Raw genomic sequence first — 16896 nt, 5'->3', positions numbered from 1 at the left:
ATTTCAGTACTGACTCAAACTCCAGTGGGACAAGATGTCTTTTCTCCAAAATCTCATCTGCTTGAAAAGTACTATATAAACAGAATATTAATTCTGCCAAACTTCTCAGCCTACATTGACACTTTCTAGGCTAAAGTAATATAATGGAAAAATATTTCTATATTATTAATTTCAAAAATATGTTAGAAATATTCAGCTTTCTACTTAATTCTTTAATTTTTTTTTCTTCTTCCAAACAAGTAGGTAGAGGCAGAAAGTGGCAGAGAGAGACTTCCAGGAACTTCAGTGTGTCTAGTATTATGAAGCATGTTAGTGATTTTTTTTTTTTATATATATTTTATTTCCTCAGAGTCGAATGAAGTATGAGAAGGTGCACAGCATATATAACCGCCTCTTGGCTATTGAAGATATTGATCCCACATTGGTAAGATGATTCTATACTATTCAGTTTTTCCACATTTCCAGTAATATTGATCTCAGTACACCCAAAGAATGGGTAGCCTTCTCATCAGTTAATAGCTTGAGTGGATGACTAGTGGACTAAGATTAGGTTGAGAATATGTAGACTCTTGGAAACCACAGTTTCAGATTCCAGCAGGGTCAGTGACTCTGCCCTTTAGTCTTCCAAGGTAGATAAATTAGGTACCATGCACTTTAATTTCTGTGTCCTTAAAAACCAACAGCAAGCCATATCCATTCGAATGGACGTTGAAGATCCCATTACATGCTTCATAAGAGTAGGCATTTGCTTTGTTGACCAAAATTTCACTTCCTCTTCCCTAAACTGTGTGCTTTGCACCCATCGATTGCCACTCTCTGCCCCAGTGGATGATGCAATGCAGTGGTGCTTTATGTTTAAAGTTTATGAAGCACTTTGGGATGAAGTACACTGCATAAATACCAAAGATTAGTACTACACCTCCACTTTAAGGAGGAAAAAAAAGAAAATTGTATTATTACTATTTGTATTACAATAGTGCCCATTGTACTAGCACTGTACAAACACATAGTGAGATAGAGTTCCTGTCCTGAAGAGCTTACATTATGAATAGACAAGACAGAGTGGGAAGGGAACAGAGGTGCAAAGAGGTAAAATGACAAGTCCAAGGTCATACAGCAGGGCAGTGGCAGAGCCAGAAATCTGGTCTCCTAACTCCAGTCCAGGTCTCTGTTTACTAGATCACAATGCAGCTTCAAGTTCAAGTGCATCTCTGTGAAACTCCCAGAGCCTGATTCTCTCTCTCAACAGTTTTACAGTTGAATCAATGTTGTTACTCCTAATTTAATCCAGAATAAGTGAAAGGATACTCAAATCCATAGAGAATACACACCACAGATCAGCCACTGGATGAATTAATTACCGTATGTTTGCTATTTGCATGACCATACATCAACAATATCAGTCCAATAGGACAGAATGAGTGGTATTTCAGATCCCGTTACCTACTAGTAAATGTTGGAACAGACTTCTAGCATACATCTTCAGTTATGGGTCTTATGGCCTCCTGTATGTGCTCTGTTATCCCTATAAGATACTTGCCATTTTTAGAAACCGCAAATGACTTATGTATAATTGTAATTCTCTGAAGGCAATAGCCTATGTAAATTCAATACCCTCCTAACCACCTCTTCTGCCTCGAGAATTTTAATATTGATTATCCTTATAATTTTATACAGGCCTCGTGCCAAAAATAAATAGGTAGGTTAAAGCTGTGGCCCAGTCTATATTCCATGATGCTGCCTCATAGTTGCTACCTTGTCTGAATGTGTTGTTTATATTATGAATTATTATATTTTGTGGCTGGAGTGGATTCTAGATATGCCCAAAGGATCTCTTTCATATCTTAATACTTTTATATTTTGGATATCATCTTGTGTGCTGAACAAATCATCATGTATATTTTAGGTATATATACAGTATATGAAATTTGCAAGGCGGGCAGAAGGCATCAAATCTGGAAGAATGATATTTAAGAAAGCAAGAGAGGATGCCCGGACCCGCCATCATGTCTATGTTACGGCAGCTTTGATGGAGTATTACTGTAGTAAGGTAAACTCAGACATATTCTTTGGGATTAATGAAGTGTTAATAATTGTGCTGCTTTTTGAAGCTAATAATGCTATTTTAACATTTGCAGGACAAGTCAGTGGCCTTCAAGATTTTTGAGTTGGGGCTGAAGAAATATGGAGACATTCCAGAATATGTACTGGCATACATTGACTATCTGTCTCACCTTAATGGTAAGCTTTGGGAACTAGGAGGGCTACTAATGAAACATTAACCTTCACTCTCTGAGAGTTTGGCTTCAGTCCAAGTTTGAATTCCTTCCTACAGGGCAATAATCTTCTTCACAAAACCTGTGTGATTGATTTGAAAAAAGTGCCATTTTCTGCACAGTGAAGATCCAGAAGTGAATTGACATTGAGATCCCATATTGTCTCATCACTATACAGAGTGGGCTTTCCAAGTCATTAAGTACTTTCCACTATGGCAGTTTCACTCCATCTGGAGCTGACAGTGGAAAACGTGTTAGGAAAATCTAACTCCTTGGGCACAAAGATTCATAGGGGGTTAAAAAGTCTGTCTGCAGAAGTACTCAACAGCAGTGATGGATTGATCCTTTCCTGTAGTGACTGCAGAATTCTGGGTCCAGTTTTCTGACCTTCGCAAGTACAAATAAAACTCATTCTCCAAAGTGGATGGGAAAAGCAAAATTCAAAGTAGTATTGTGAATTAACTGACAACTTAGAGTTGGCGTTTCCTGGGCAGGGGGCTATGCCTGTCAAAGGCCATTGATAAGAGGCGCATACAGTGCTCCAAGGTTACAAAGCCATCCATGTGCAAGGGGAGAGGGAGGTATGCAGTGTCAGTGTACCCGTTGTGCGGCTAGCAGCAGGGCTCTGTGTCACGGAATCCCCGGGCGATGCTTTGGAACTGCTCCCCACAAAGCCAGTCAGGACTTTGGGGAGCCTTTTCTTCCATGGAGCAGACTGTTTTTAGGGCAAGAAGCTTACACGGCTTTACCTTTTGGGGGTTTTTTTGGGAGCATTTAGCATATGCCCCTTCGTGCGCTTTTTACAGCGAGTCCGCCCAGGCGGGGTCCTGGGGAAGCCAGAGGTTTTGCACGCACCCCCACTTTGCAGTTAGACGTGACTTTAAGCCAGCCAGTAAAACAGGTTTATTAGATGACAGGAACACGGTTTAAAACAGAGCTTGTTGGTTTAGCGAATGGGACCTCTCCACCGGGTCCATTTTGGGGCCAAGCGAGCCAGACACCCCCGTTTGCCCTTACTTCTAGTCCCTAGCCAGTTCCAAAACTGAACACCCCCCCCCCCCCCAGCCCCTCCTTCTTTGGGCTTTGTCTCTTTCCCGGGCCAGGAGGTTACCTGATCTTTTTGTTCACCTTTAGCTATTTCCTTGCAGGGGGGAAGGGCCCTGGCCATTTGTTGCCAGGGAGACTGAGTGTCAGTGATTTATGCACACTGGCCTTTATCCCACCACCTAGAGACTTAAGAAATGCATAGGGGAAACTGAGGCACCCACACAGTATTCAGAGGAAACATTAAGAACAGTCCCACTTCGTCACACTCTGCCACTGCAGGACTCGTTAGTGTGGTAGTTAATGGAACAGAGAAGAAACTGGAGCTGTCTGAAGCAAAGGTATGGGGTTGCAGTGGAGGCTGTGTGTGTAGCTGCTGTGGTGTTTCACAGATTCAGAGAAGAGTCGGGAGAGTGGCTTGTCCTAACTCCCTAGTCTCCTTCCCTGCCCAACCATGCTTTCTAAAGATTCATCAGATCCCCAAACTGCTGAGCTCACATGGAGGGGCTTCCACAGCTGTGAGTGATATTGCTTATCCATCCACGTATACTGGCCCATTTGGCCCTACCCTTGCACCACTTTCCTTTCTCTACACTGGCATTTAAATGATAGTGTGTAACCCTTAGTTATTATCTAATAGCTCAATTGGCACGCTTCATTTATTTTCTCTGTTTAAGAGAGATTTTGAAGAGGGGGCAGACTTGAATCAAGGGGATGTTTGTACAAAAATCCAGTTCCCCCTAACATCCCTCTGAGAAAATGGATATTTGTGTAAATTCTCATAAGAGCAGATGTAGACAGGGAAAAAAGCAAAGACTTTGTAACATCACATACCAGTGAACAGTCCACCTGCTCACTTAAGAGATTTTTCTGAACAAAGGTAATATTAGTGCTAAAGAGCTTCACACTAAATATTTTTGAAAATAGCGCCCCCTTGTTGTTGTAACTATCTGGCTGGCATAGGGGGATTTTTGGGAAATCAGATGAATAGATAAGAATTTACTATGTACCATTACACGCAGTGTCAGCTGGAACTTCACCAGCAGGACAGGATAGCATCACAGCAATAGTGGTGGTGGGTGTCATGGTTACTGGGCTATCTGCACCCTGACCCCTCACTGGTCTCTAAGTGCACCCCTTCAACTGTCAGGCCTTGAGTCTTTACCACTTTTGGGGTGGAATCCCACTCTTGGACCAGGGTCTGGACTACTGTCCCCTGGAATGAGTCTTGCTTATCCAGCAAGACCAAGTGGGTTTAGTATCTGCAGTTTCTTCCCTTCAGGAGTTTGTGGCCAGTGGTGCAAACAGTGATCAGACAGCCTTTTTCAAAGCAAAGTATTGTTTGATTTTAACAGTAGAAATAAAGCATAGCATAAGAGAAAAAGGATTTTAAAACAGTAGGTCTATATGCATCTCTTTCTTATCTAGAGGCGTACCATCCCTATAAAGACTCTAGCCAGGCCTGAACCTCTTGGTCTGGGTGTCAGTCTGTTTCCCCTTAACTGTGTTTTCCCTGTTTGATGGGGGTGTTGTTTTAAAACTAGTTTAGGTTTTTGTTCTCCTGAGTTCAGACTTGGACCCTGCTGCCCACAACCAGTTTGGGGAACTCTGCAGTCAGTCAGAGATAGACCATCAAAGCAAAGGGCTCCTGCATTGTACCTTGCTGGCAGATGGATGGTTATCTCAAATTATTGTCCCTGTTCCCTGCTTGTTTTTCCAATAGCCTGGTGTTAAACTAAACCAACATACTCATACCGTGAAAAACCCAATAACCAGGTCACAATACAGTATTCCTATGTTACACAACAACTCCATTTCCACCACGGTGAGTATCTATAAAATTGAGAGGTCCATGCAGGAGGCTTTTGCATTTCCTGATCCCACCACAGTAGGATTGACTTGCATATTGATACAGCTGTAGCTGTGAATCCTATTTATTGAAAATAAAATAAAGTCAGAGCATCATATCGTTGGAACAATCTTTTATTTTTCACTTGAATGATAAATTTCTCTGAATAGAAACAGATTTGGAACTGGATTTAATGTTTATACTTTTTAATTGTTATATATTTTTATTTTTTTAGAGGACAATAATACAAGAGTTTTGTTTGAACGTGTTTTAACCTCAGGAAGCCTCCCACCTGAGAAATCTGGGTAAGTTTGTCAAATTATTTTGTTTTTCTATCCTTGAAAACCCTCCTTTAAAGCTTAAACATCACAAATTAACTATAAGAATAGCTGCAGGTGTACTCTCCCTCGTAATCCCACCTAAAGGAAAGGGCATAGAATTCACCCCTTGGACTACAGAAGCTGCTCAGCACAGCATTGGTGACAACATAGCGCAAAAACCTCCTACACTGTAAATATACACCACTTTTTTTAGCCAATGGTACTGATGATCACAATATTGTTCCCTGCCATTTTGGGAAAGGAAGGGAAAGATTGTGGGGAATAATGCGAGCACCTGAGAGGTGGTGAGATGGGAACTGATGGGAGAGGGACTTTACAAGGAGTACAAAAAACAGAGCAATAACCACAATCCAAACGGATCATAGATGAATTTGCAACCCTTTCCTATCTGGTCCTTAACCGTCAGCCATGCTTCCACCCTCTCCTCTATTAAATGCAGTTCTTCCAACAAGACTACAAACCCTGGTGCTCCCCCCAGGGAAATATCCACAAGCCTTACATTACAAGACCTATACATCATAGTCAAATGTTCCACTGCTCTGCTCATTCATGCCCCCGTTTGTTGCTTCTGATCCTCTGAGAAAGAAGAATTTTTATCCACATTTCAAAGAAAGAGGAACTGAGGTATAGAGTTTAGAAACCAAATTCTCCTCAAAGGTGGGCGGGGAAGCTAAAATGAAAGTTGAATTAAGCCCAGGTATATGTGCTCAGATCCCTTCTTACCAAGCTGTGTGGGATTTTCTGCAAAGAAGTTGGGATTTACCATTGTGCAGAACACGGTGCATTGGTTGGTCTCTCTCTCTTGCTGCCCTCCACATCACTGCAGTGGTGCTGGTTGTATATAGTTTGTAAAATGCTATAAGATCTATTGGAAGGAAAGGTGTTATAAAAATGAGAGAGATTATTAGGAGCATAGTATTAGTGTTACCTATTATGCATGCACATAAAATAGATACTTGAAGAAGTTATTTATTAAATGGTAATGTCCATACTTCCTAATCCCTTTTATTGGAGTTTGTCATCTTGTGTATCTTTACAAGTAGGAGGGATTCAGCATAGCTTTCCCCCAAACAATCATTCATTCCCTTTACCTGTTTTCTTTCGCAGAGAAATCTGGGCCCGGTTTTTAGCTTTTGAAAGTAACATTGGTGATCTAGCTAGTATACTTAAAGTGGAAAAACGGAGGTTTACAGCCTTCAAAGAAGAATACGAGGGTAAAGAGACAGCTCTGCTGGTAGATAGGTACAAGTTCATGGATTTGTACCCTTGCTCTGCAAGTGAACTTAAAGCTCTTGGTTACAAGGTAGGTAGCTGAGAAAATTTAATTTTGTGATAGTTCTTTTGAGATCTGGTGCAATCCTGTAACACTGTCTCACCTCGTCTTGCACTTGCCTTAAAGTTTTCCTTGACAGACAAGAAAAAATAAAAATGGGTGCATTTTTTTATTAGGGTTTATTCTTTCATTTTTTGAGCCTGATCCTGCTCCCGTGAAGTTTTGCCATTGATTTTTGCCACTGAGTTTCAAATAAAGCAAGATTGGGTTGTTATTACCATAGGCTCCTTTTAATTTTTAGTTGTTTTAGGTGGACCCAGATCTGATCTAGAATGGAATTAAAAGCATCGGGTCTAATTCATCCCTGATTTAACTCCAAGTTAAACCAGGAATTAATGTAGTTCTCACAGCCTTTCTGTTCAGTCCTTCACTTGGAATGGTATTGGGTGGTAAAATGAAAACTTCAAGCGGTCCCAGGCTGCTGGTTCTTTGAGTGCCAGGCATTAACTATTGGGGGGGAGAGAACATGACTAACACATACAACTTTGCCTAAATCAATATTTCAGTTTTTGTCTCCATCAACAAAAGGTTGGTGCAGTAGTGCCTTTGCCCTGCAGTCCCCAAATCCTCAGTGCAGGCTTAATTCTGAGCTCCTTACTCAAGCAAAATTCCTGCTGAAGTCAATGGGCATTTAAGATCAGGCATTCCTCTGCTAAAACAAACGTCAAAAAGACAAGTATCAGAGCAAAGAGCCCAATTGCTGTTCAGTCAATAGCAGAACTCCCATTGACTTTGACGGCAGGATTGGACCGAGATTGAACATGATATTAAGCAGGAGGACTGAGAAAATCTGCCTGTCCTGTCCTAGGTGGATTTGACACTGCCTTTATTTAATAACCACCATACTTCTGTTAGTGCTGAGAGCCTCAGGCATGTCAGTCACTATTTAATAGAATGTGCCAAGTGCTTGTATCTGATCTGTGGTACCGGCAGTTCTAGGTCTGTTAAGCTCCAAGAATGTTTTGACCACAGTTTAGTTTTTCCTGAGTGTATTTTTTTCTGATGTTTTAATTTTTTGCGATATGTAAAGTTTTGGGGAAATAGTAATTGAGGGATAAGACTAGATGGTTTTTGAGTGCAATGTAAAATAGGTAAACAAGTGTGAGAGCAATAAGAGCTTGTTTGCTGGAAGGATTGTTTTGTTTCCCACTTCTGCTAAGAGGAAGGACACTGGAATCACATCTCTCAGAAAGGGTGCTTCAGAGTCACTTGTTGTGTTCCAAAATTGTTCATAAAGAACCTGATCACGCGAGCCTGCTTCATGTGAGTACTCCTTATGAGAATTGGCTTATTGGCTTCAATTGAACTGCTCACGTATGGAGGACTGGGCCTAAACATTGTTTACAAACAATCCTTGTTGGAAGCAGGGCTGGTGTTCAGGCTTTTTGTTTGTGGACTCATACTTAACAATGTGTGTGTGGGTGTGTGTTGTTTTTTAACATAAAATGTTTATAAATACACACAATATACCGACACAACCACATGTTTCAGATGGTGCAAGTAGCAATGCCTTTAATTAAGGTTGCCTAAAATTTTCCATTTTAAGATACTGAAAACAGTATCCTACTATTTTGCTAAATTTCTGCTGAGCTGAAATTTCCAATGCTGGGTGCAGGCCTCATACTGACATTGTTTTTTTTCTTTTTTTGGTGACGTTTCAGCTAAAATGGTTCAGCTGTTTCCACAAATGAGATGAGAGAAAATGTTTTGCAGATGCAAGATGAACCATTATAAGTCAGGTTTAAACACACATAAAAAAGTGTGTCCACACCGTGATTTGCATCAGTTTAACTGTTTTTAAACCCATTTAAGTTAAGCTGGTACACCTTGTATTTAGACAAGCCCTAAATCATTGTTCTGTGCCTAGAACAATGGAGTCTGATCTCAGCTGGGGCCTCAAAGCAGAACTGTCATTTGAATAGACTGAACAAATGTCTTCAGAAAGCATTAGAAAAAACGTAGCTGAGATTGTCAATCTATCTTTAATTCCTACTATGATATTGCTTTGTGTAATTTAAAACATGAAATAACTAAATTCCCTGGTTCAGTGCTCTCTAATTTGTGTTTTCAGGATGTCTCACGTGCCAAGTTAGCAGCCATAATTCCAGACCCTGTGGTGGCTCCTTCTATAGTGCCTGTTCTAAAAGATGAAGTGGACAGAAAACCTGAATACCCAAAACCAGACACACAGCAGATGATTCCATTTCAGCCAAGACATTTAGCACGTAAGTCAAGAGTTTAGTCATGTTAAGGTTAAAAAGATTTTGTTCAGGGGCCCGTTACCACCCCCTAACTCAGATCAAGCCATCCCATTGAATTTAATTGAGCTACTCATGAAGGCCCCTGTTCCGAAAAGCATCAACTTTAGGCATCTGCTTAAATCCCATTGGGACTTCAAAAGAATTTATGCACATCTAAAGTTAAGTTGGTCCTTAGGGGCTTTGCTGGATTGGGATAGATTTAAGTCTTTGCTGAACAGAGGCCAGACTAAGGTAAGCATGAGAAAGGGTTGCAGAATCTGGCCCCGAGGCTTCTGCTAGCTGTAATAAGATGCTGTAGGTTGTTTTATACCAGGGGTTCTCAGACTTGGGGTCGGGGTTGTGAGGGTATTACATGGGGGAGGGGGGGCAACGAGCTGTCAGTCTCCACCCTAAGTCCTGCTTTGCCGCCATCATTTTTAATAATGTTAAATATATAAAAAAGTGTTTTTAATTTAAAAGGGGGGTCGTACTCAGAGGCTTTCTATGTGAAAGGGATCACCAGTACAAAAGTTTGAGAACTACTGTTTTATACTTTAGGATTCAGATAGCTGAAGATGATGACAAAATGTACTTTTAGATTACGTCTGCCCATTATTCATTTCTGACACATTCAAGAGCTCGAAAGCTTGAATTACTCTGCCATTCACATTTGATTTACACTGTTCTTTTCCTCAATAGCTCCAGGTTTGCATCCTGTGCCAGGTGGTGTATTTCCAGTCCCACCAGCTGCTGTAGTTTTAATGAAGCTCCTCCCACCTCCTGTGTGTTTTCAGGTTTGTTTCAATAATTTAATATATTCCACAGGCTTCACAACTGGTACAGACACTTCAGAAGAGTGCTTTAATGAATGAATTATATATACTGTGCTACTTAATGCTTCCAGTAATGTGTAGATATTTACTAGTCAGTCATCTAAATTCTTCTCCAATAACAGGGCCCTTTTGTGCAAGTGGATGAACTCATGGAGATTTTTCGAAGATGCAAAATGCCAGAAAGTAAGTGTTCTCTTTTTTTTTTTTTTTTCTTCTGTCATTGAAGTAGCAACATGGCAGTGCAAGGTGAGTATGGGGATAGCTATATAGCCTCTTACAGAGGAAGTCTGTACTGAGATTAGGCTGCTGCTTGCTGCCATTTGATTATCTGAGATTTCCCTATAATAAAGAAATGAGAATTATTGGGTCAGTATATTTCTGTAATTCTCTGATTCATTATTGTTTCTATTAGTGCTGCTATAAACTTTCTATTATAATTTCCTTCGGTGAATGGTTCATAACTCAGCTAATAAAAACCCCAGGGCTGGACCTGGGCATACACATTTCACAAACTTAAAAAGCATTGGCCATTTTAGAGTATGCAGTAACAGTTCAGAATGGGGCTGTATACTCAACAAGAGATCGAAATTGATCCAGTGTCTTTCTTTACCTTATGAGTCTGGTCCCCTATAAAACTCCTAGCTCAGAGTAGAATATGACACAATAGGGCTGCAGAGAGATCCCATATAGGGTGAAGATGCTGAGAAAGTGACCAGACCTGAAACCTAAGTCTCTCTTGTTAAAGGAGAAAGTCACCATAGGCAGGGACATTAAAGATAGCATTTTCCTTTTATGGAGTAGAGTACTTTAGATATCAGTTCTTTCTGAAAGTAGAATGCAGCTGACCTGACTCAAAAGTCAGAGCAGTAAATTTCACTTGACTTTTTCCTGAAGATGTTTTCCCATGCAGTAGAGTATAGTTTTCAGCCCACTCATTTTTCTTGCAAAATTGACATCCAGAGAGATGACTTAGATTTTGAGAATTCTCTAAATGGAGAAGGTGCCTTAATTTTTTAAGTTACAGTATCCTGAAAACTCTCTCTCAAACATTTGTAAGGAGTAAAATGGCAAAATTCTTCATTGTCCAAAATGCAGTGGATCTAATCAGTAGCTTAAATGAACCATCTTTTTTCATGTCCTTGTTAAATTCTAATCAAGCATTGTATTACAGAACTGTTAACTGTATTCTTAAGTGAAACTGAGAAATGTGGAAGGAATGCCCTGTTAGGAAGTTTCTGAAATGTAACATTTCACAGCCAAAACGTCCTGCTTTAGCAAACTAAGCTACAGCACTCAATGTGAGTTCTATTCCCCCCCTTGGCAGCACACTTTGATTTAACTCTTCTATAGCAGCATAGCCTTTGTCAAAGGCAGTAGTAGGAAATCCTGACTCTCACCTGGTGTCAAAGGGCCACTCATTTCTCTTCTGTTTTCAGCAATGTCTCTCAGTACACCTGCAGAGTGTCCAGAGCAGCTTAATAATTTGCTGACTTGTTTTCCTCATCAAGGAAAAACCAGTTTGTTTCTGAAGCCAATTTATCTTTCTTGTTCCAAAGCTGTTGATGAAGCTGTAAGAATAATTACCGGAGGCCTGCCTGAATTAACTGTGGAAGGCAATGGACCTGTGGAAAATAATACCATGTTCAATAAAGCTGTCAAGAGACCAAATGAAGATTCTGACGATGAAGAGGAGAAGGGATCCGTGGTTCCTCCTGTACATGACATATACAGAGCACGACAGCAAAAGAGAATCCGATGAAACAAGTTCCAAATCGGACTGTGAAAGACTTGTATTAAGAGATTTTTTTGCCTCTTATGTCAAATGTTTAAAAAGGGACAACCGTTTTTAACAAACATCTCGGCAATGAGGTTTTGTTACTGTGGTGCCTCTTTATACTGTATGGTTCTTGATCAGCAGAGTCTTAGAAAGTGCTCTAAACAAAATTAGGTTTTTCAAAAATAATAGCACAAAATGTCTGAATTGCATTTTGTTCCTCTTCAAGTGTGTTTACATCTACCACTTGAAGTCTTGTGGGGCTTTCAACAGTTTTATTTTAAAAACTGGATGGCTTATAATTGTGAAGCATTTTTAATTCACAGTTTCTGGAAAACAGTTGTTCTCAGTTTGCTCATGTAGTGTCCTGCCTTATTGTTTGTTTTTATTTATGGCAGAATGTATGGAATCTGTTTTGTAGTTTTAAAATGGAAAAAACATTCCATTAAAATAAAAAAATATCAAAAACTTCATGTCTTATTCAGATTTTATGTATACACTCTTACATCAACCAAACAAAGCAGCCTCAAAAGAGATAAATTTGTTGGGAGGTAATTCCTCATAATGGTTTCAGAGTTCTACCTCTGCCCCCTCCCCAAAATATTGGAAGATAATGCATTTCCTCATTCCAAAGCAATTTAAAATGAAAAGAACTGACAACCACAAGATAAGTTATCAGATGCACACTTTGTATATTGAAATTTCCAGAAGTACGGTTAGTCCTGCATTAATTTTATCCATCGTTACTGTCTTTAGTTTACAGGCAAAAACAAGCTATCAGTTATTAAACATATTACGATTTTTTTTTTAAACCACTACAGTCATTTTCAAATAATGGTACTTCTAGAAGCAGCTTCTGTGTAATTGTACATCTTAGATTGTATTTAAACTTGCACCTTAATATTCAACCTTGCACTTTAATAATTAGAGCATTATTTTTTCTCCAGATTATACAGGCTCTTACTACATAAGACAAACAAATTCCAACCACTCATCTGGAGAGCTGTAGTTTAGTGGTGCTAGTGAGATTTGAAGAGTTGGACATATTCAGCCAGTAAAGTATATTCTTCATATTGTGTAAGTTGGATCTGCAATAGGAATTGCTTAGTAACCTGCAGGACCATACTTTCATTTGATGGGAAACAAGATAAAGCGTAGAGGGGGATATTTACAGAGATAGGCCCTCATCTGTTTGGCACAGAACTCTAGACTGAGGAGCAAATGTGGCTACGTGAAGCAACACACAGAAGTTGGATCAGGTTCCAGTTGCTGGCCTGAGAGCTTACAATGCCATACTTATCTGAATTTATTTTTTAAAGGGACTTTATCAGAAGAATATTTTTCAGTTTAGCTTGTCACCCAACAATTAGAACACCTGGGGCAAGTAACTGAAATGTGACATATAGTAACTTAAAAAAACCACACACTTAAAATTTAGTAGTAGGTAACAAATGCCCAAAATAAACATTACAACACAGCAGCAACTTACACTATCTGCAAGACTGACAAAGCCCAAACATGGAGTCGTTGGTTCTCGGTTAGTACAGCACCCCACACTCGACCAATGTGCCTGCTGCCCAGATACATTTTTTTTAAAAAGCTAAATGAAGCTTTAGGAACAAAACACAATATTGAGAAAGACAGGACTTTACTGTACTGACCACATGAGCAACATGCACGGGTGTGTGTTGAGAACAGTAAGCAGGAGCTGGCACTCATGGACATCTGGACTTTGCAGCTTTGTCTAATGATCTCCTACATTAAGCAAGTACACATTTATCTGACAATTCAGTATTTGACCATTGCTTATCCATAGAGCAAATCACCCATCCTGACATTGTACTTAGCATCCATTGAGTAAATGCTGTGATAAGCATATGCAGTCTCTGCTCATGAGAGACTGTTTCAGTATGCTCATTTTAGCATTAAGCTTGTAGGTTGGTTTGTAAGCGATCAGTGATAAATGTAGTAAGAAAACCAAAACAGATTCAGTGTATTTTTTAAGCAAAGCTGGTAGGGGAACCACTGGAGGTACTAAAGTCTAAGCCTGGAACTCTGTGCAGGATTTCCCAAACACTTCTATAGCACAACATAAATAAGAAAGCTCACCCACAAAAGCCATATGGGGCTGAGAGTGAGTTGTGTCAGTCACCACGCATCTGCTACTGGTGTGCTTATTCCTCACCTAGACACCTACTCCAAAGATTTTCAGACCTGGGTGGTTAACTCCATATTTAAACATCTGATTAAGTAGTTTTATTTTCAGGAGGGCTGAGCACACAAGACCCAGGTTTGAAAATGTTAGCCTTAATTCTCAATTTCACATCCTATCAGCTCATGACTCCTACTTCTCATTTTGGCATCAGTCTCGGTCTTGTTCCTACCTTGAAATAATCACTCAAAAGGTTTCAGGGTACAGTAGTCAGAAGTTTGGGAGCTTTCACTGAACAACTTGAATCTACAAAACTGGGCTAGAAATGACACTAGGAACTGTGCCAATGGCCTGAGGAGAACCAGGATGTACAGAGGAGTGTGAAAATAATAAATTCCATATTAAAAAAAAAAAAAAAAAAAACAGTTCAGCTGTGTCTCTATGTCCCTCCTCTCTATCCCATACCACTGCACTTGTATCATAACAAAAATGGATGTAGTGGTACTAGAAAGATGTACTGATCGCTTTGCGCATTGTGTCCTTTTCCCCAGCAATTTAGAACCGGTACACTTAGATCTCATAAACAAGAATATCACAAGCAGAGTAGTTTGTTTTCTAACCTTCATCTCAGGAATTGTTGAGGTGAAAACCAAACCATAGCTTTGGAGCTGCAGCAGCATTTGGGCTATTGCAATTCAAGAGCACCATCTGCTGTAATAGGTTTGAAGCATCCACTGCGAATACACAAGAGAGTTAAGATCACACTGACGCTACACAAAGGTATGGAGAAATGTAGTACCAATGCTTGAGGACAAGAGCAAGAAATGCATCTCTCTAATAGCCCTCAGTAACCTCTATCTATGGAAAGTATAGCGTTTAAAGGTCAGAGTCATCTAGTCTGAACTCTTGCGTATCGCAGGCCACCAGTACCACCCAGCACCTGCACACTAAACCCAACAACTGAAATTAGGCCAAAGTATTACAACCCATAGAAGACTAGACTATTATGTGCCACAGGTAGAGAACAAAGGGATTGAGGTACACCAGTGACACCAAGAGTAGAATAGAACATGGACAGTACAAAAAAATAGTGCTAGATAAACTTTTGAGCTTAAGCTACTTATTTTCAATTTACTAAAGAATGTTCAAATATATATTTTCAGGAGTTCAGCCAAAAGAACCATCCAACAAAGAAAAGGGTTTCCTAATATTGTTGTTAGTTTTGTAATCATAAAAATGAGGTAAGCTTTGTTTCACATTGTGCAACCAAAGTTTGAGATTAATTTAATACACTAATGTGGTGATACATCAAGCAAGTAAAGCTATTGTTATTTTATTCCATCTTCCCCATAGAGCAGAAAACTGTTAGAGCTGTACATCCGATCTCAGTTCTAGCCCTAGGAACTAATGAAATTTCAAAATGCAAAGGGAAGTGTAAGTATTAGAATAAGTACTCCAGGGTACCTCCCTTCTTACCACTGTTCTGTTGAATGTGACTGACTAGTCAACCAGTCTATTATTTTATTAATCAATAGTGTCAAAAAAAAGGCCCTCTTTTAAATTCTTCATTTTAGAATACAGTAAATACTCTATTTTTGTCATAGCGTCCCCCTGCCCCAAAACTCTTAGGACAAGGTACCAGCTTATCATTTATTAATATGAGCTCACTTCACCTTATATTACCTGAGATGCTAAGAACTTTGGCAACCATTTCTTACTCAAAACCTGATGGGCTCGATCAGCTGAAGAAAGTTTCAATTTTGCTTTTAACTGTCCTAAACCTTCTATTTACTTCCAAGAAAAGTTTAAATTTCCATATTTTATGAATTATTAAGATCAGAAATCCTTCAGAGTGCATTTAGAGAACATCTTGCTAGTTATCTTCTCAAGAATCTAAAATACTTTGAGTTCAAGAACATCTGTAAAAAGTGAAAAAGCATCTAAAACACTAAATAATATTTTCCCATGACTTCAAATGAACTTTAAATAGTTCATTTCCTACTATACCTTTTAAAGTCACTGTTTAAAATATTAAGAAATTATTGGTATGTTTCAATTTCAGTGATATTTCTGAAACTATGAGCATATACAATTGTCTCATAAATCACAGTTTTAGAGGGAAAAAAAGGAAATTTCCTCAAGCCTGAAATTCAATGCATAAGTCTTTATCCATCTTCTGAAAATGTTAAAATGTTTACTTTTTTAAATTAGTATTTCACATAAAAAGGAGTCAACTACCAGCAAAAGAAAGGCAAGAAATGCCACTCTTATCAAAACATTTTTCTCTTGGCCCACCTGAAAGTTTTACAAAGAGATAAATACAGCTGCAATCTTATAGACTGTCACCCTTGTAACACTGTACATAGTAGAAGACAGTTATTTGATAACCAGAAAATTCACTACAAAATATAATTATATCATGTTTTTGGTAACTTATTTGCAGACAGAGAGCAAAAATTGCTATAGAAAATGTGATTAGCAGAAAGACTAGTAGCCTTATACTATTACAATAAAGTGCTATGTTTGGGCCTGCTCTTAACCACCATTATTCAAGTTTCTTACATCTCAAATTTTAAATTATTTCTTCAGTTGTTAAAATAGGATTTCAGAAGGCCAAATCACTCAGTATGGAAGAGACCTTTGCTAATCTTCGCTAGAGGAATGCATACACTAACTTCATGGTAAATTGGAGAGTTAGAATGCTACAAAAAGCCTCCCACAAAATCAGCAATTTAAAAATGAAGTCTGGTTGTACAATTGTTTAGTCTTATCTAACATCTGCTCAGTAGCAAAAACTACAGCCATAAAATTAACAAACATATCTTCAGCATGAATACTTATGCTAAAAATGCATCTATTTACCATTTAATTCAAAGCGCCTATCCCAACTTATACATAATTTTCCCCTTCAGAATCAGTGCTATTGAGTTACAGTAATAAAACTATGTTTTAATGGAATGCCATTTTCCAAAGCCAAGTTAATTGCAATTTTTTTTAGCAGACAAAATTAACACTATCTAGATAGCATACAAACTGGTATGATGATTCTTCTGA

General features: G+C 39.0%; 1 protein-coding gene across 1 annotated transcript in view; it reads left to right on the top strand.

Moving 5' to 3' along the window:
• The window catches only part of CSTF3 (cleavage stimulation factor subunit 3), a 78167-nt gene extending 66042 nt beyond the window's left edge, over positions 1–12125 (top strand). The window contains exons 13-21 of the mRNA XM_065402954.1: positions 350–424; positions 1907–2050; positions 2139–2241; positions 5405–5474; positions 6618–6813; positions 8915–9068; positions 9783–9877; positions 10039–10099; positions 11473–12125. Coding sequence (XP_065259026.1) covers positions 350–424; positions 1907–2050; positions 2139–2241; positions 5405–5474; positions 6618–6813; positions 8915–9068; positions 9783–9877; positions 10039–10099; positions 11473–11675 — 1101 coding nt within the window. The 3' untranslated portion in view covers positions 11676–12125. The remainder of the gene's footprint in view (positions 1–349; positions 425–1906; positions 2051–2138; positions 2242–5404; positions 5475–6617; positions 6814–8914; positions 9069–9782; positions 9878–10038; positions 10100–11472) is intronic.
• Positions 12126–16896: the final 4771 nt, after the last annotated feature.

Source organism: Emys orbicularis, chromosome 4 (genome assembly GCF_028017835.1).
Source record: "Emys orbicularis isolate rEmyOrb1 chromosome 4, rEmyOrb1.hap1, whole genome shotgun sequence".
Lineage (NCBI taxonomy): Eukaryota > Metazoa > Chordata > Testudines > Emydidae > Emys > Emys orbicularis.
This window is presented reverse-complemented; position numbering and strand designations above follow the sequence as displayed.